This window comes from Boleophthalmus pectinirostris, unplaced genomic scaffold (assembly GCF_026225935.1).
Source record: "Boleophthalmus pectinirostris isolate CB_2022bp ecotype Guang Dong unplaced genomic scaffold, ASM2622593v1 HiC_scaffold_4, whole genome shotgun sequence".
Lineage (NCBI taxonomy): Eukaryota > Metazoa > Chordata > Actinopteri > Gobiiformes > Gobiidae > Boleophthalmus > Boleophthalmus pectinirostris.
In genome coordinates this window covers 10,341,352-10,362,388 of record NW_026571353.1, presented here as the reverse complement: position 1 = coordinate 10,362,388, position 21,037 = coordinate 10,341,352, and the positions used below count along the sequence as shown (strand labels likewise).

The window sequence follows — 21,037 nt, the reverse complement described above, 5'->3', positions numbered from 1 at the left end:
ATTATTAAGTGCTGTTTCAGAATCTGAATGCTCTAATAATTACATTGTAATAAACTACTGAGTGTACTCACTTGATTTCCTGATGATGGTCTTATAGAGAAACTGACAAAACTCTCATTTCTGAAACTTTCTGCAAAACAACAATGGCAAATATTTATCAGTTTTTCAGGGATACAAGGCCAAAAGCAACAATGCACTGGCTCAGACAAAACCCTCATAGATGCCTAAATCAAATACAAAATACTAGTGAGAGACAGACTTTTGACTTTTTTTTTCTACATTTTGTGAATCTTTGCATACCATTTTTGATGACCAGAGATGTGGATGCAGAGCTGGGGGGACCAGAGGCCTCACTGGTTTCTGGGCTGGAGGGAATGGGGGGATAGCGCCCCCATGAGGTCACAGGTGCACGCTGAGAGGGCAAGAAGCTGCTAGGCTGGGAACAGTTCTGTAACAAGCATTGGATAACATTTCTTTACATTTTCATTTCATTTAATAAACATAGCCTCCACAAAATTGTAGTTCCACAATTTGTAACTGGCAAAATCTAAAATGAAGGGCAATGAAATCAATTAATTTTGAAATAATAATTAATAATTCAATTAGATACGTTTATGGCGGTTTTCTGAGACACAAAGACACTGCAAAATACAAGAGTGCAATTTAAAAAAACTGAAATCTATGAACAAAAACTTTGAATTGAAAATCCACAAATCTTCAACTTTATAATTTTAATGGTCAAGTTTAATGTCTATTCAACGGACATGTTGCTGCTGGCTCATTGTTCAACAGTGAAACAATCATTTCACCTTTGTTAATTTAAAGCCATAGTATGTAGCTTTTTTTTTTGCCAAAAATTACTCAAATAAAAACTGCTGAGGGTTGTGTTTATTGCACTGAAAAAAATAGTGTGTCTTGGGTTTGTGGGCTTGCATCTCCACAGACCTGACTCTTTGACCTCCTCCTGCCTGTTTCCATGGAAATGTTGTTTCTTTGGCTATAATATTTCACAGTATGCCAAAAAACGTATCCATCCCTATCAAGAATGTTCCAGAGTATGGTTTTAACTTTCTATTTCCATAGAATCATGCAGGTGACTTTCCACTTACAGGAAGTTACATATTTTCACTTTTATTTTATGTGGATTTATTTTATGTTGTGATTATATTATATCTTCTGAATAAAAAAAAGTCCTCAAAAATGCAGCATATAACATGAAACCTTTCTATGCTTCAAAATTCTGAAACCAGCATTAAAATTGCAATATTTTGAAATCCTAGCAGTCTTAATATAATATGCATTTAAAGAAAGACCTGGATGTGTACTTCGGATCCATAAATATTAACAAAGTTGCTTTTAAGGAACACATATTATGCATTCTTGTCGGTTTAATTTCACATTAACTTGTCACTGGAGCTCCCTCTGCTGTCAGCAATGGGAATAAACAATCAGAAAGTAAACAAATAAAGTCCTTATCCCCCATGAATGCTATACTAATCGAGCCATGCTTTCTTTGGGACCACAATTTGATAGAGATAGATTCCGGTGATGGCCTATAGGTGTAAAAATCGCATAGGAGAAGTCTGGATTTTTACCTATGATGCAACAAAACTGGCAAAATGCAAGCTTTTTTTTTTTTGAGTGCAGAAGATATCTTTGAATTAATAGCTTCATGAAACAAGCAAGAATGAAGCCAAATACAACACCAGGTATGCGTCTGATGAGGGGACAACAACATAACGCGATTAAAAGCTCTTAAAAGTCAATTTAGCATAATATGTGTGCTTTAAAAAAATGCTCATAGACTCACGGTGAAAGATAAGGCCTTCCTCTTTTCTTTGATCCTCTTGATGGCATTCCTCACCTAGAGCAGAAAAAGCAGTGACTGTTGTGTCCCAAATAGCACATACACACACATACACACACACACACGAACACGCACACAACCCTGACAATGGACTGAATGCTTTCTTACCTCACTGTTGTATACGGCATAGACCAGGAAAATATACAGGCCCTATGGAGAGAGACAGAGCAGAGGTACATTAGGGAACGCATAGGAACACACACAACAAAAAGCATTCATTCGTGGCTTCCATTTAGTGCACCGGGCTTTTCCTTCTTCTGCTAAATATCTCTTTATGCTGTTATCTGTGTGGCTTTCTACTCCCTCTGGCTGGGCTACGGCTCGCTTCACACCGCCGCGGTTCACTATGGCTCACCTCAGCTCCAAATTGAAAAAGTTAACTGTGGAAATATGAAATAAACTTTTGAATGCTAAATGTTGCATGTGCTTAAAGGTCCTATATTACGCAAAACTGACTCTTGTGAGATTTTAGTCATGTTATAATGTTGTTACCTCCTCAAAACATAGCTTTGTGTTTTGTTTCATTCACACATGTTTGAGTAATACTTTATTATTACTTATCAACAACTCCAAAGCTCAAAGTGCAAAGTTCCACCTTGTGATGTCATGAAGCAGTAGTTTTCAAATGAACAACTACCGTATTTTCCGCAGTATATATAGGGTACACTCAAAAGTCTCCAACCCCATCAAAAAACGACTGCACGCCCAAAATCCAGAGCTTCCTATACATGAATCCACTCGGGTGTCCCAACACGACTTCAGTAAACTACAAAGCCACACGACCTGCAGCACACTCAACCACGCACGGAGCAGACAGCGACCACGCAGCGAAGAACACCCGCAGCCACCCGCAGCCACACTCATCACGCCACGCGGACGAGGAATGGATCGAAAAAGCGAGTGCAGTGTGCCACTTCTAGACACAACTGAACAACTGAGTCACTGCGAACACGCCAACAATCCAGCGGTCCCAGACAGCACCCTCCCTACACGCCACAACTGAACAAAGCCCAGAGTCACCGTGAACGCGCCAAACAAAGTCTGACTGACCCATCGAACTGTTGTGTTTCGTTTAAAGTCCGGTGTGGTTTATTTGTGAAAAAAGTTATGACAGTGCATCTTATAATCCAGAGCGCCCAATAGTGCGGAAAATACGGTACTAGGAATGTAACAATAACCAAAATATTGTAATAGTGTATCGTCAGAAATCTCACAATAATGTCGGAGGCCATCACAATATATCAGGGTATCCCTGGGTTTGACTACCCCTGATTTAAGACTTTTTTTAAGACCTTTTTAAGACCACTTAAATGAAAATAAAGACCAACGTCGCACCCATTATGCGGGCAAAAAACACCGGGTCTTATTCTAATAATGACCAACCAACTATGGTACTATAAATAGAATCCAAGGCTACGTTTATATGATGACGGTCCTAACAGAAGATACAAAAGTGGAGTAGCGTCTTCACTTTTTATTCTGCGTTTAGACAAGCATTTTTGGGAGGAAATCTGTGTGCATATGGTGACGCAAAAGTGTGTGGAATTGGATTGGGTATGCATGCCAGGCGATGGTGATGTATGTGACGTAAACGCGTATGTGACGTGAGCAGATCTGACCAGAGTTTTGCGTCTTGGGGAGTGTAGATGGAACTGATTGTTTACTCATTGCTGCCGGTGCTAAAAACAAAGTATTGTTTGCGCATACTCCAAATTAGATGTTCATTCACGTTACGTTATTTCACGTTGTTGTTTTTTTTCCCCTCCCTCTATTTAACATTGCACTGCAGCCTGGTTGAGTAAACAGAAAAACAGGCTAATGAAATTTAAGAGCTTTGTGAAAAAAATAAGACTTGGACAACATAATTTAAGACTTTGTAATGCCTTAATTTAGGAACATGACATTTAGGCCTTTGTAAGACTTTTAAGACCTCGCAGCTACCCTGTATTTCGAAATACAAGTCTCTTTGCTTAAAATAATAGTTATCCAAATAAACTTGCCTTGCCATGGCAAAAAAATAAAAAAAGGAAACTACATAGACCATGATCCTTTGGTGATGTCAGTGCAGACTACGTGAAGAAAAAGCTTTTATTAAGTACTGTTAAATTTTAATTCTTCATATTATTACAGTACCAAAGGCTTTTAAAGGCTTTTAAAAAAGAAAAAAGTAGCATATTGACAGTTTTATAAGCCTCCACAAAATATCGCATTAAGTATCAAAACGGGGGATGCATATCATGAAAATATTGTATCGAGGGATTTTGATATTGTTACATCCCAAACAGCTACCCTTTACCTTTTGTTCAATAGAGATCAGCAATTCTAGGGCTGTAATTGTCCAAGTGATTCTAGTGAATTTGTATGGAGTTTAAAAATACAGTGGAGCACTTCCTGTATTATTACATGACATCACAAGGTACAGAGTGTTTTCTGTTTGAGAGGAGAGCTCGGCTTGAATTTACAGGTTTGTGTGTTAAACGTGTGAATGAAACAAAACACAACTCCAGGTTTTTGAAGAGAAAACAACATAGATGTGAAAATAGCATAATATGGACCCTTTAATAAGTTCAAAGATGCGACAAATTAAATGATTCAGGATCAGCTCAGAGGGTGAAAACAATAACACTAACTTCCATTTAAATGACACTGCTTTACTTCACACATGCCTACAGATTTGTCTCTTGTTTGGCACTGCAGACAGTAGAAAGCAGACAGTCCCGTTCACAGCCTCCTACCTCCAGCGGAAGAACTCCTCCAGCAGCCTTATCTGCCCTCAGCTGGACACTGGCTGTAAATCTAAATTAACTAGCAGCTCTGGGGTCACGCAGGGGCCAGCTCATTCTGATTAATTAAAGACCAAGGGGAGTGCTGAGAGGGCCACAACCACAGACGAGAACACAGTGAGGAGCTCAAGTTTCACGTTTTATGAGCAAATCATGTTCAAATGCAGTAAAAGTGTGTCAGAAGCGACCAGGTGTACTACTTTCACACAGGAGTAGTAATAGTTTTTAGATTTTACGGCACACTTAAGTAGCCAAGATGTGTAATTATTACTGCTACTGTTACTTCAAAATAGTGTAATAATACTACTCAATTTCAATACTAGATACACTTGATACACAATACTGATTCTGACACCACAGGGAAAGAAGTCCAAGATAGCCTAAATACTTCTGTTGTGTGTTTGGTAACAAAACATTTTAAGAGTAAAGTTACTTCAAATGCATACTCAAATGAAAATAAAGGTATGCCGTGTAAATAAATGAGTACTGAATTCAAAATCTTATTTAAATCACAAGCGACAAACCGGATTTTAAACTTTTCTTTATCTATGATCAAAACTGTCTTTAAAGTGACAGTTCAGAATTTTGGACATAGGGCCTTATTTCCTAGTGAGCCAGAGTGTTGGAGACGTGTGGAGAGACTTTTTAAAATATTCCATCCAGTCCTTGTATTTGCAGAGGTCGCTGGTGCTAGGCTAGTGCATGTCAGTGGCCATAATTAGCCTGCCACTAAAATCAGTCTTACCCACTCCACAAAACACCCGAAACAAATCTATTATTACACCAGACTGTCGATGTGAATGTCTGTGTTGATAGAATAATGTTTGAAATAAAACTAAACTAAACTTGCATCACCTGAATTGTTGCATGTTGAGGGACTATTTTCTCATATATCAGTCCGCCGCTGCCAACCTTTCTATCAGGAAGTACAACTCGCTGCTGTTGCTCAGACATAAATCCTTCAAATGCAAGGGTGATTTTACTTCTAAAATTATTCTATCAACGCAGACATTCACATTGACAGTCTGGGGTAATAACAGATTTGCTTCGGGTGTTTTGTGGAGTGGGTAAGACTGTTTTTAGCGGCAGGCTAACTATGGCCATTGATATGCACTAGCCTCGCCAAAGAAACAGAAAATGCACACCAAAATTCTTGTAGAGGTGCAAATGCAAGGAGCAGCAAGACAAAAGTGAAAAAATGCATAGCACATTAAGATGGCCGATGTCCAAAAGCTTTTTTTACTTTTAAAATAACGTTTTGGCAAAAAAATAAAGCCTTCATCAGATATTTTACTTCTGTGCTGTGGTCCTAATCAAGAAAAATATATGATGAATGTTTTTTTTGCCGAAACGTTATTTTAAAAATAATTAGTCAATCAAATCAAATATCGGCCATCTGAGTGTGCAATGCATTTTTCACTTGTGTACTAGCCTAGCACCAGCGACCTCTGCAAATACAAGGACTGGATGGAATATTTTTAAAAGTGTCTCCAACACTTTAGCTCACTAGAAAATGAGGCCCTACGTCCAAAATTCCGAACTGTCCCTTGAATGTAGTTCTTTAATATTATGTGACATTAAACAAAAACCTGGAAAGCATTGAGAGCGATGAAGACGTAAGCCACCACCACAGACAGGTGCACCAGGACCCCACAGAGCCAGGTGAGGCCTAGGACAGGGAGCAGGATGAGCACGGGGCGGGTCACTGCCCTGGGAATACACACAAACATGCAACATTTATGTATTGCCATAAGTAAAACAGATAAAGTTAACGCAAAACATGCACAATAGGTAGTCCTCCAGCTAAGGTAATAATAACGACGAAGCCTAGCCAAAGATCTAGAGATGGGTCCTCTGGTGATGATGATGAATTTCGCTCACAATGGATATACCTTAACCTCAGTGGACTGTCATCTAAAAATCTTAAAAGGTTTTGAATACTAAGATATGGTCAGTAGTCTTTTATATGGCTGATTATAAAAAAATAAAATAAAATTAAAAAATCTGATCTTTTCAAACCTTTCATGATCCAAGATAATATTTTATGTCAACATCATGTTTTGACATTTTCAATTGATCTGTTCTTTCATAATATAGTTGCTTTACATATGAATCGCTGAATAGCTTTGACCTGCACCTACAATGACCTCTGCTCCAAACACTTGAAAACGTTCTTCTTCTTATTATTTTTTTTTAAGATGAAGGACTGAAGGAATACGGACTTTTCAAGGTATTCCGATAATGCTCCTGTCTCTAACCCCCAGCGCACTCTCAGGTATAGATTTGATGGCGAACAACTGTGCCATTTCTTTTATTTTGGCGCTCACATTTGGAGAGATCCCGGTGCTTAGATGTCCAATGAGCTTTTCGTGGGTCAAGGCAGCCGAGGTTGTTTTTGTTCACGGGACCATTGTCGTGTAGCACCTGGGCAGAGTGATGAGTTTTAAGACTGTAGTGTATCGGCAAGGACAAAAGCTGCCTCTCAATTCACTTTCTTGCCTCTGTATTTCAGTTCAGAGTTGGTTTTCTGTTTGTCTGATCTTCTCAAATTGTCACAGAGTTTTTGAATGTCATTCTATGGTAAAGAAAAGATGAGGAAAGCACAAAATGTAGAGTGGGAGCTGATAAGAGGGTCAGATATGGTGGAGTAATATCGATTCATAGTAGAGCTGACAAAAGTATAGAAAATCTGATACAAATAGATGCTAAAACTAGTATCCCAACTAGATTTGAGCAGGTATCGATACTAAAAAGTCATTCAGAGCTGGACAGAAGTTAACTTTTCCTCTATAGCTTTATACTGATCTTGAGTTGTATCAGAACAAGTATAAGAGCACAGTAAGTAGTTACTTGTAAATCCTGCATATTTACAAGTACATGTTTTTTTTATTTCCATTATCTTGTCTTTTTATATGCATTGTCCTTTTAATAAATACAAATATAAATACATAGACTACTATACACCCATGGACCAAAATGAAGCCTACCTGGATGACTGAGGGATTGCATAGAAATAAAACATGGCAATATAAAAGAAGAGTTAGATTTAGATTACTCTAATGGACTTCTCATTGTGAGACAGCTACAGTACATTCAGAACTCTCCTGACTTGAACCGAGCACATGCATCCTGGTCTCAGAGAATAGACTTTAAAGCAGCTCTGTTTGTGTACAAGTCTCTCCATGACCTAGCATCAAAATACATCTGTGACAGGAGGTCAGGGACCAGCCTCCTGCTGGTGCCCAGAGTCGGGGCTAAACATGTGCAGTCAGTGTTTCAGTTTTATGCAGCTAAAACCTGGAACAGTCTTCCTTAACATGTGAGACAGGCCTCTACTTTGACTGTTCTTTAAATGTTTAAATTCAGGCTCATAACAGTTCTGTTTAGCTGTGCATACGACTGAAAGGGGTTTATACTGCACTTTTCACTCTTCTCTTTTAATGTTAATTTTACGATGATTATTTATGTTTTGATTTGTTTGTTTTGTAAGTTTAATGTATTTCGTATTCTGTAAAGTACTTTGATAAACTTTGAATTGGAGCCAGGCTGGCGCCACCTAGTGCCTCTGCTCAATTTCATTTCTCTCGAGAGACTAGGTCTGGAATCAAAATACAAAAACAAGCAAAAACACCGGAAGTTTGAGTTTGGGCACCAGCCAACCAGGGAAGAGAGGATTTAAAGCTGGAACAAAGAGAATGTTTGGTGAATTTTATCAAGGGAAAAGACGTTTTTGCCCTTCTTCCTACTGGATTTGGGAAAACCTTAATATACCAGTTAGCTCCGTTAGCGGCGCATTGCATACATCATGACCAAATAGCAGTGATTGGTTAAATGAAAAAAAAAAAAAAACACCTACCATCATGTGAACAAATCCTAATGCTGCAAGGTCAGATGGTTTCTACAAAGTGAAACCGGCTGATGAATCAGGCTATACGAATTGTACTACCCAAATAAACTTGCCTTGCCTTGATTTTGCTGTGTAAAGGTCATTTTAATCATCTTTAAGCTCCTAAAACTACTATAGTATATACTATACTGAGGGGAAAAATATTCATCTAAAAGAATAAGTTAAATGTTTTATAGAAAAGAAAAAAGTAAAAGTAGAAGTTCTATAAGTGAATTAGTCGATAAAAAGTTGAGAAGAAAAGACCAAAAACACAGTTTTTGGTCCAAAATGGAATACCTCTCCCTCTTTCATCAAAACCAAAAATTCCATCTAAAATGCAGGGACCACTTGTGCACAAGGAACATTTTTGAAGAGTTTAAACATTCACATCACAAAATAAAGGTGTTATCACACATTTTTATTAGTCTAATCGTAACTATTGTACAATTTATACACATTTTGGTCCAACTTAACATGGTTGGTAGGTAAGTTATGGAGTTAAATCTATGTAATATCCGCTGCCTGTGTCCATCCAGAAAGTCCAATTTAAATAAAATTATAAACCTCACAAAACACACACATTTACAGTAAGGATGTATGTTTTTTAAGGTACTTTTTGACCAATAAAAGACCTGTTTTTGATGAGTTGAATGCCCTACTGTACAGAACAATACTATCTCCATAGAGATATTACTGTAGACCACTCACCAGAAAATTCGCTTAGTGCACCTCTAAACCCAGATTATTGGATCTGTAAATGTTGAATGTTTCTTATCTATGTTATAATGTTGTTCCTCATCAAAAACATATTTGTGCTGCGTTTTTTTCATTCACACCTTGTGGTGTCAGGTGGTAATACCAGAAGCGCTCCCGTGTTTTTAAACTCCATACATCTTCACTAGAAATAGGCCTGGAATTCACAAAGTCTCCTGAACAAAAGGTAAAAGATGGAACAGAGCATTTTGAACTTTGGAGATGTAGACAGGCTAATAATACAGGGTTACTCAAACATGTGAATGAAACAAAGCGCAACTCCAAATATGTTTTTGATGAGGTAACAACATAATAACGTGACTTAAAGCTCACAAGAATCAATTTTGCATAATACAGGACCTAACAATAACTAACTAACTAACTATCTAATAATACTCCGCATAGTTCGTAGAGACATCAAGGGTTATAGTAAACTTCAGAATACTGCACTGACATCCGTAACCATGGCAACTTAAATTTAGCTCAGAATGAGAGGAAGAATTGTGTTTCAACCTTGCATGTGATTATGTGTACGTATGCAGGGAGGTTATCTTCTTTAGTACTGAGTAACAGAATGGAACATATTTAACTTGATTAGAAACCTCATTTTTACTTAGATAACAGACATAAGAGACATGTGTTGGAGGTTTGTTAGGGTGTCACAGTAGATTTCGAATGGTCTTGATGTATTTTGAAACTAGAATCCCACATGCTAATAATAAAAAAACACAACTCCAGGTATGTTTGTGATGAAGTAACAACATTATAACATGACCTAAAGCTCACAAGAGTCAATATCGCAAAATGTAGGACCTTTAAAATACGTCCTAGGATAATTTTTCGCAGAGTTACAATCGAAATCTCAAAAGTATCGGAAAATCAGGTACAAATCAAGACTAAAACTAATATTGAAACTAGATACTTACTAGATACTCAACTAGATACTCCTTTGTGAACAGTTTTAGTGTAAACAAATCTAAGACCTCATGCTAAGATAAAGAAGCACGATTATTTTGTCTCTGAAAATTACATTCTATTACTTAAAAATGGAGCATTTTTATTTTCATTGTTATATTTTTAGCTATATCGAGTGTCTGGTGAATTCCTTAATATCGAAATCGAGTTTGAACAAAGCATTTCGCCCTAATCATAACAGAAAAAGGACAAGTCAATACTCAAATCTAATACTCCTACTACTCTAATACTTTAGTCAGTTACAGCCCACAACTACAAGTACAAACAATACTAATTCATTTTATTTAAACAGTTTTGTCCTCCTATAATGTGAGAAATTGTTTTAAGGAACCAGTGTAATATCATGCTGAAACAATGGTTAAAAAAAATACTAAAATTCAAACTAAATAAAAGTGCAAAATGAAAAATAGTAAATCATTTGATGAAAATTACATTCAGAGCATCAAATTTCATATCACACATTAAAAGATAAAGATGTCTATTTGTCTGATGTTCTACGTTATAATGTTGTTTCCTCATCACAAACAGACCTGGAGTTGTGTTTTGTTTCATTCACATGTTTAACACACAAACCCTGCGTATTCAGGCTGGGTTCTTCTACTTTGTGATGTCATGGGGTGATACAGGAAATGTGTTTTTTAACTCCATGCATCTTCACAATAATCATTTGGATGATTTCAGCCGTGGAAATGTCGATCTCTACTGAACTAAAGATAAAAGGTAGCTGTTAACTTGAAAATTCCACAAAGTAACATCACAAGGTGGAAGAGAGCATTTTGAGCTTTGGAGATGTAGACAGATATATAATAAAGGGTCACTAAAACATGTGTGAATGTAACAAAACACAACTCCAAGTTCTAACATGGCTTAAAGCTTACAAAAGTTGATTTCGCATAATACAGAGCCTTTAAGTCTTTTCCATAGTGTAAAAATCAAGTTTGAAATTGTAGTATTGTAACATTTGTCTTCAACTCAAGGTCATATTTTACACATTTAAAAATCTACGTGTATAGACTTTTGTTTAGATTTGTATTACGTCTAGAATAACTTAGGCAGACCTATTATACAAATCGCCTTTTCAGAGTTTTTTTTTAACTATGGTAAAATTGTTTCCTCTCACCATTTACCCAAACAAAGTTGTATTTGGAGGGATTCAGTTTGGGAATCTTTATTCATTCAAGACCTTCAGTAATTTGTTGACACTAGTTCAGGCATCTAAAACTGGCAATACCTGTTTTAAATTTTACTGGAGAATTAATATTGTTCACTACAAAATTATTTTCATATTACAAGTACACAGTATGGTATGTAAAAAGTAAAAAAAAACCTGCTACGAACACTAGGGATGTAACGATATCCAAATCTCTCGGTACAATATTATCACGATATGCATCTCACGGCACGATATTTATTGCGAAATTTTGAAGAGGCTAATGTAATTGTAGATTATATCATTATACTGTAGAATGCTTTTTTGCTTTTAGAATACCCTGACAAGATTTTGATGTGAATTTTTAAAATCATAATCGCAAGAATTCAAATAAAAAACATATTACTTCATGTTGTCTGCACTGAAATGAATCATGGGATATGTAGTTGCCGATGTTTATTAGCTATTGGTACTATAAAAGAATGCATTTAAGCAAAGGATTTTGTAATTCGATATATTGTGACAGCTCATGGTATTATTGAGAGACTTCTGACGATACGATATGACGACATTTCGGTTACTGTTTCATCCAAATATTAAAGTTACTGAAGTAAATGTTGCGTTTTCAAGACGTCATATCGCAGATCAACTCTCGTTTTCACCTCTACCAGAATATGTCCACTGCTCTGTTGTTTCGTGTTTCATTTATTAAGTCATTTTTGATGAATATTGCCTGTGGATAACGTGGATCAATACCATAATAATCCACGGGTGTCAGATTTTATCTATATAGCAGCCACAAGCACAATAAGAAAGAACTGCACAGGTAAATGTATCAATTATGCAAGATTTCCAAAAACTAAATAACTCCAGGTATGTTTTTGATGAAGGAACAAAATCATAACAGTAAATAGCCTATATTAAATCACAAGTACACAAGTCCAAATTATGAGTATCACCAAACGTGCTACTGGTCTTCTTACTTCTTGTATGTACTTAAAACCAGGTATAATACAATAATGGTCTTTCACTTCACAGAGTGAGAGGTAAAAGTGAAATTAATTTGGCCAGAAATAATGAAAACAAAAACAGCTGTGTCCGTAGCAGGTGTGTAGCCGATAAGCCTGAGTACTCCCACAGCAAACTCCCAAATTAAACTCCTCCCCCCTCACATACTGCTGCTATTCAGCTCTTTTATTAAAGGTCCTACATTGTCCTACATTGTGTGAAATTGACTCTTGTGAGCTTTAAACCACGTTGGATGCTGTTACGTCATCAAAAATATACCTGGAGTTGTGTTTTGTTTCATTCACACATCTTTGAGTAACTGTTTATTATTAGTCTGTCTACATCTCCAAAGCTCAAAATGCTCTGTTCCACCTTGTGATGTCATGAAGCAGTAGTTTACTGATTAACAGTTTCCTGTATCACCAGATGACGTCACAAGGTGGAACAGAGTGTTTCCTGTCTGAGAAAAGAACTCAGCCTTAATATGCAAGATTTGTGAGTTATCCATGTGTGTATGAAACAAAATACAACTCCAGGTCTGTTTTAATGAGGAAGCGACATTATAACATAGATCTATAGTAGATTAATTCCATGCTGATTGTGTTGTGATAGCGCTCTGAAGGGGAGTGCTGGGAGCAAAAGGAGCATGGACTCAAAAACGCATGAAAAATGAAACTGAAACTAACAAAACATTTTAATACCATATTTTTCGGACTATAAGGTGCACCAGAGTATAAGGCGCAATATCAGTAATGTTGAATTCTCTCGTCTATTTTCACACCTACGGCGCACTGGATTATAAGGCACATTAAGCAAAACAAACGGACGACACTTGAGACTGATCCCTTAGCCCACGCGTCCACAATCCATTGGCATTGGCAGTGGCGAAGCTCACCTGGCGTTGCCTCCCTGTTTTGGTGAATGTGTATTATGAATGTGAATGTGGGTGGATAACTTAAGTAAAGTAGAGTAATAATGTGTTTAATGCAGTTTGCGCACATTTGTTTATGTTTTACAGAAATGAAACTTAAAACCACATGACTAATTTGCATAAACAATCAAACTGTGAGGCTCCTGACTACAGTAGCCGTAACGCACCGACATGCCATCAAGCTGTGTGGCTTCATAGTTTACCAAAGTCGTATTAAAACATTTTGACAGATTTTTGAGCGCGGTGTACCACATAAAATCGTTACGAGGTCAGTAAGCACAACCAGAATTAATACATAAGTGGCACCGGATTATAAGGCACACTGTTGATTTTTGAGAAAATTAAAGGATTTCAAGTGCACCTTATAGTCCGAAAAATAGGGTACACTATTTTCGGTGAATATAGCATTTTAGAATAACAATAAAAGGTAATATGTTCTCTCTAAATGTTACACATTTTCAGTTAATACCCCATAGAACTGTAATATTGCCTCTTTAATGGAAACTAAATAATAGTGCACTACTCTCACCACGTAAGGTCAAAGGTCTGCATCTTGGTCGCTGAACTCGGGCTCAACATCTTGGTCCGTCGGCGAGCGCTGGAGACCGTCACCATGACGACGCGACAGAGGACCACGGAGTTGACCTGGAGGCAAAAGACAAGGGTTTGAACAGGAGCAGAGAGTGCATTCACTATTGTACAACCTCTTAGAGTCTGGCAGCACTAAAATTCAACCACGTCTCTCCGGGCTCCTAAACCATCATGTATGTGAGTGAAGGACAGCCATTCAGAGTATAATAACAACAGAATACAATAGTGACTCAAACGCTTGTAGTGAGGGCCCATTTCATATGCAGAATAACAACCGAATAACAACCAACTTGAAAAAGCAGATTAAAGTGGCAATGATAGGTTAGACTACCCATTTTACTAAAACACAGTTAAGATCTTTAAATTAAAGATTTTGCAAAGAGATGTAGAATTTCTTTCCCAGTCTGGCCATTTTTAGGCTATTTTTTAGGTAATTTTTTAGGTCAGAGATCTTCAACAGGTGGGTTGCAGAGGTATTGCGGGGGGTGCGCTCCATCACATCTGTCTCTCTCTCGTCATCAAACCGCAAACACGTCAATGCTGTCGTTTCTTGTTTGGGTACATGTGAACAAGTTTGCACCGTTACAGCTTTACTTTTACGCACAGCAAAACTTAAGCTCTGCACGTACTACTACTCATTGGGAAGGGGTCAGGCATCTTCATTCCCAGAGTCGTGTCTTTCCTTTCACTCCTCAGATGGGAATGAGTGGAAAAGTTGCATGGCCCAAATCAAACTCTGAGGGTGCGCGTTGTGGATCATGACACCAAGTTAGGGAATTCCATAACTGTTACCCACATACACTACTGTTCAAAAGTTTGGGGTCACTTAGAAATGTCCTTATTTATTGAAAGAAAAGCACTGTTTTTTTCAATGAAGATAACTTTAAACTAATCAGAAATACACTCTATACATTGCTAATGTGGTAAATGACTATTCTAGCTGCAAATGTTTGATTTTTGGTGCAATATCTAGGTGTATAGAGGCCCATTTCCAGCAACTATCACTCCATTGTTCTTTCTAATGATACAGTGTCTTTCCTCATTGTGTCAGAAGGCTAATGGATGATTAGAAAACCCTTGTGCAGTCATGTTAGGACATCTTAAAACAGTTTAGCTGGTTAGAAAAGCTATAAAACTGACCTTCCTTTGAGCAGGTTGAGTATCTGGAGCATCACATTTGTGGGGTCAATTAAATGCTCAATATGGCCAGAAAAAGAGAACTTTCATGTGAAACATGACAGTGTATTCTTGTTCTTAAAAATGAAGGCTATTTCATGCGAGAAACTGCCAAAAAACTGAAGATTTCCTACAATGGTTTGTACTACTCCCTTCACAGAACAGCAAACAGGCTCTAACCAGAGTAAAAAGAGAAGTGGGAGGCCCCGCTGCACAACTGAGCAAGAAGATAAGTACATTAGAGTCTGTAGTTTGAGAAATAGACGCTTCACAGGTCCTCAACTGGCAGCTTCATTAAATAGTACCTGTAAAATGCCAGTGTCAACATTGACAGTGAAGAGGTGACTCCAGGATGCTGGCCTTCAGGGCAAAGTGGGAAAGATAAAGCCATATCTGAGACTGGCCAATAAAAGAAAAGATTAATATGGGCAAAAGAACAGACATTGGACAGAGGGAGATTGGAACAAAGTGTTATGGACGGATGAATTGAAGTTTGAGGTGTTTGGGTCACACAGAAGAACATTTGTGAGACGCAGAACAACTGAAAAGATGCTGAAAGAGTGTCAGACTCCATCTGTCAAGAATGGTGGGGGTAACGTGATGGTCTGGGGTTGCTTTGGTGCTGGTAAGGTGGGAGATTTGATCAGGGTAATAGGGATTTTGAATAAGGAAGGCTATCACTCCATTTTGCAATGCCATGCCAAACCCTGTGGACAGTGCTTGATTGGAGCCAATTTCATCTTACAAAAGGACAATGACCAAAACACACCTCCAAATTGTGCAAGAACTATTTAGTCGCAGTCACCAGATCTAAACCCCATTGAGCTGTTGTGGGAGCAGCTTGACCATATGGTACGCAAGAAGTGCCCATCCAGGTAATCCAAATTGTGGGAGGTGCTTCTAGAAGCGTGGGGTGAAATTTCTCCAGATTACCTCAACAAATTAACAGCTAGAATGCCAAAGGTCTGCAATGCTGTAATTGCTGCAAATGGAGAATTCTTTGACAAAAGCAAAGTTTGAAGGAAAAAAATATTATTTCAAATATAAATCATTATTTCTAACTTTGTCAATGTCTTGACTATATGTTCTATTAATTTTACAACTCCTGGTGGTAAATAAGTGTGACTTTTCATGGAAAACACAAAATTGTGTGGGTGACCCCAAACTTTTGAACGGTAGTGTATGCACAATACAAAAAAATAAATATTGCATTCTAATCATAGACTGTATAAAGGAGAAGACTGAGGAAGTGTGATGTCATCCATAGCGGTCTTCCCCAGTCAAAGGAAGCTCATGAGGCTAGCAGTTATAGGGGCGAATTTGAAGCCATGTCCATATTAGGAATAGGAATTTATTCATGGAGAAGACAGAAGAATCAAAACACCAGGATCATGTAGAGCGGGTTAATACGAACATTTTGAGACCAAAATGACAAAGCTCACTGCAGCAGTTAGAGCAGGGGTCAACCTTTTTTTCTCCAGTGAACTACCTTTACAAAACAAAAATGTCAAAGAGCTACTGATTTCACCAGTTGCAAAGAAACTGAGTAAATGTAAGAGCATGGCAAGCCTTAGATGTGGAACACTTAGATGCATATAAAATATAAACCATTATCCATTTATCAGTGCACCAAGTTAGGCATCGAAATTATACATTTACAATGGTAATTAATCAAATTTGACTTATTATCCACAATAGAAATCCTTTGGTTAGCTACTTAGAAGGGGGTGCTACAGGTTGGAGACCCCTGAGGTTGAGAGTAAAGTCAATTGGAAACAGAGTCAAAGAAGCCGATAGCGCCACCATGAGCACTTCGCATTTACAGTCTATGGTTATCCAGTCTGCCTACATCTCCAAAGCTCAAATGCTCTTTTCCACTTTGTGATTGGAAACTGCAGAGCTGAATTTAGCTGAATGATTCTAGTGATGGTGTATGGAGCTTAGACTTCCTGTATTGTCACATGACATCAGGAGCTGGAGTGTTTCTGAAGAACACAGCCTAAATATGCAGGATTTCTGAGTTAAACATGTGTGAATGAACCAAAACACAACTCCAAGTAAGTTTGTGATGAGGAAACAACATTATAACATAGATCAGAAAATAATGCAATAATGGCCCTCTAAGTACACAGCCTATTTTTAGTATCAAAATCAAGTTTGAAATGTTTGTATCATGATAACACTATAATGTAAAACTGTGTTTGTTTCTACAACTGGAGCAAAGGCATTCTACTTGTTTTTCCAGAACTTAAAACAGTGATAGGCCAATCAAATCTATATATAGTGGCCTACAACATGCCTATCTATTGACTTTAAGAGATGCAGAATTAGGACCATATGAATAAACAATGAAAGACTCTACTCTATCTTGTTTTGAAAAATAAAATGTTCCCAAATCTGTGTTCATAACAGATAAGAGTCATGTGATTGAAACTCAAACCCATTATAGTTTCTATGCATATACTATTTTGGATCTACACTATAATAGCTGTTTCCTCATCACAGGTCATCTTTTAACTTTAATATTGTACTTTATGTTTTGTGTATTTTTACTATTGTGCTATCTAATGTATACACTGGTCACCTTTGGTTGTTTTAAATGTGCTTTGTAAATACATTTGACATTGACACTGACACAAAACTCTCCATATTTAGGCTGAGGTCTTTTCTCAAACAGAAAACACTCCATCACCAACTTGTGATGTCATGTGGTATATACAGAAAGTGCTCCGTTGTTTTTTAAACTCCATACACTCCCACTAGAATCATTTGGATAATTTCAGCCCTGGAATTTCCAATCTCTACTGAACTAAAGAGACGGAGAGAGACAATTAATTAAGAATTACTCAAGCGTGTATGAAAGAAACAAAAAACAACTCTATGTCTGTATGTTTTTGATGAGGTAACATTATAACATGACTAAAAGCTCACAAGAATCCATTTAGTGTAATATAGGACCTTAAATAAACATTACAACACTTATCTGCTTTATCTTTTGAATGGTACATCATTCTCAAAATGGCCCTAACAGATGAGTATTAACTAATTGAAAACCTAGAATACAGTGGAAAAAAATAAATGTTGTTATCTCATATTACTCTGTGTCTCTACAAATGGTATCTCAAGGAGTTTCTAGAATTTTCTTTCATTGTAGTTTTGACACTTCTGCCTATCAGGGTCTAATAAGAATGGAACAATATGCAAATCTCATGGTACGATATTGTTAAGATATTAATTTCAAGATATGATTATTGCGATATTTTAGAGATGCTAACCAGATTGTGTAACGTTTTGGTTGTGGGTCCATCACCTGCTTGTTTCTATGGATATGTCTCTGCTCTGCCTGGAATGTTCCACAGTATGACATGAAACAGCTCTACTTTACATTTATTCAATTACAGGTGGTTATAGCTCAAAAATACCTAGAAAAACAGGCATTCTGACTGTGAGCGGGGTCGTCTCTTCACAGATCTGACCTGTAACTTGGTCTGGTTTGATCTCCATGAAGATAGAAAGGTTTAATGCCATACTGTGAAACATTCCAGACAAAGTAATAACATCTCCATGAAAAAATAAAAGTATTTGACGAATCCGTGTATCATTTGTTCATTAATTTTTCAATATAAAACCAAAAATAAGAAAATGAAAAAACAACTATTTTCTTCATTATTTGTCTCCAAAACCAAAATCCAAAAAATGGATAACGATTCGTTTTTTCAGTTTTTGATTCTGTGTTTAAATGAGTAATGGAAAAAACTGATAACAACTGTTTCCAGTTTCCATGACTTAAACTGAGATGCAGGACTTTTGAGCCGCATACAAACTGAACCAGGACTTAACCACGACTAAACCAAGTCTGGGACCAGACCAGAACCAAACCAGGACTAAGACCAAGACTTAGAGAGAGACCAGGACCAGAGCAGGACTATCTGGACCATCTTATCGTTTTTTTCCATTATTCATTTAAACACAAAATCGAAAACTGAAAAGACGAATCGTTATCTGTTTTTTCATTTCGGTTTTGGGGACAAATAATGAAGAAAATTGTTGTTTTTTTCTTCTTTTCTGATTTTTGGTTTTATATTGAAAACCGAATGAACGAATGATACATGGATTCTGATGGATCCTCCACCAGAAAACTTACACAATGCACCTTTAAAGAAATGCTACTTTTTCCTTTTAACCCCCTTGATGAGCTTTTGATACTATATTACTATAATATTCCACTGTCTGCATTAAAAAGGACCAAAGGATCATGGTCTATGTAGTTTAACTGTTTCTGCATTTTAACAATGAATTGAAGCAAAGAAACTTCTAATTTGATATATTGTGACATATTGAGACTTTTGACAATACAGTATCACAATATTTTGGTTATTGCTAGAGCTTTACCACCAACGTTTATACATTTCAATGCAGAAACCATTACTGAATTATCTCGTGATTTTCGGCTTGACCGTAGATTACATCTCAAATCACACAATTGTATGAAAACTAAAATTCCGATTTGCAGACTTTTGTTTAGGTGGATGAATGCAGCTATTTTTTCAGATAACCATTCAATTAACTGGACAGACTTCAGACAAAATACAGTATAACAAGAAATTAAAAATGAAGGGTCTGTCCATTTGTGAGTCTGCTCTTTCACTGGCGTTATTTTTCAGCCTGGCTTGATTAGATGTGGCTTGAATACCTGCACAAATTAGACATTGCAGTTCCTCTATTGAAAAACGTTGTCGGGGTGAAGCTCTCAGTCACCGCTGTGCCAAAACCAACGGAATAATAACCAAATTATCAGTTCAATTTAGTCTTCATATCCGTCCTTGAGAATTTTAGACGTTTTAAAAGCTAAATAACAATAACAAGCTAATACAATTCCACGTGAACAATTCCAAAGGTTACTGACGCACACACGTACCGCTAGGACAAAAACTACGGGTCCCACAAAGGCCCAAATGGTGTCGTTCTTCACATTGAGCCAGCAGTGTTCCTCTGCTTTGTACTCATCCACTGATACAGCCAGTGTGACGCCCACGATCAGAACAGGAAGGCCTGGAGAGGGAGAAAAAACGTCAGTAAAAGTAATTCTGAAACTGGGGTGTTTGACAAGTAGAGCTGGGTGATATAACAAAAAAAAAGCATTAACCCAAGATTTTTTTTTTCTTTTCAAAAAGAAGTCAACCTCTTGATTAAAAAGACCCAAGCTGACAATCAGACATGACTGAATCTCAGCTGATAAAAATGTATTAAAATGTCATTGTTTGCCTAGTCCTATAGGCTCTATTCACGTTTGCTTCACCAACCAGGAAGACGTTTGGAAACATTTGATGACAACTTCCGGCGGTCTCTGTTTGCAGTAGTAAGTCTGACAAAATATAGGAAAAACGAAAAGATGGCCCAGTTTTCTTCATCTACACATGTAGCGTTCCGTTATGTTTGGCTAATCAACAATTACAACCATACCTCAGTTTTGGCAAAAGGAGAAATTCAATTTGTCAACTGGACAAAAGTTTATTTGGTCGAACACATTTCGCAGCTCATCCAAGCTGCTTCTTCAGTTCTGGTCAGACGTTGTTGGACACTGCATTATATATGTCTGGAGTTGTAAATAGGAGATATTTGATAGATTAAAACTCTATCCTCAAACCTAAATCGAAACAAACAAACAAAAACAATAAGGGTAGCAAGGTCAGGCCCAAAGGTGTGAAAGCTCTATTATGGCCCTGAATGATTATGCTAATATGACCCCATACTCAGTGCAGCTCAGTAGGCCTAGCTAACATACAGAAACTGTAAACAAGTAGGTGTGTTAATTTCAGAGTAGTTTCAGTGAAGTTAGCTCCTCCCTTCAGGCAGATATAAGGCAGTGTCCACCAGCGTCTGACCAGAACTGAAGAAGCATCTTAGATGAGCTGTG

The 21,037-nt window shown here is 37.2% G+C and overlaps 1 protein-coding gene across 1 annotated transcript in view; it reads right to left on the bottom strand.

The window, feature by feature from the left end:
• Positions 1 to 21,037, bottom strand: part of adgrd2 (adhesion G protein-coupled receptor D2) — a 160,715-nt gene that overhangs the window by 4,086 nt on the left and 135,592 nt on the right. Inside the window, exons 19-25 of the mRNA XM_055161493.1 lie at positions 20,039 to 20,172; positions 13,883 to 13,998; positions 6,240 to 6,360; positions 1,976 to 2,017; positions 1,811 to 1,864; positions 301 to 448; positions 72 to 130 (exon numbers count right to left, since the gene is read on the bottom strand). Of these exons, the coding sequence (XP_055017468.1) occupies positions 72 to 130; positions 301 to 448; positions 1,811 to 1,864; positions 1,976 to 2,017; positions 6,240 to 6,360; positions 13,883 to 13,998; positions 20,039 to 20,172 (674 nt within the window). The remainder of the gene's footprint in view (positions 1 to 71; positions 131 to 300; positions 449 to 1,810; positions 1,865 to 1,975; positions 2,018 to 6,239; positions 6,361 to 13,882; positions 13,999 to 20,038; positions 20,173 to 21,037) is intronic.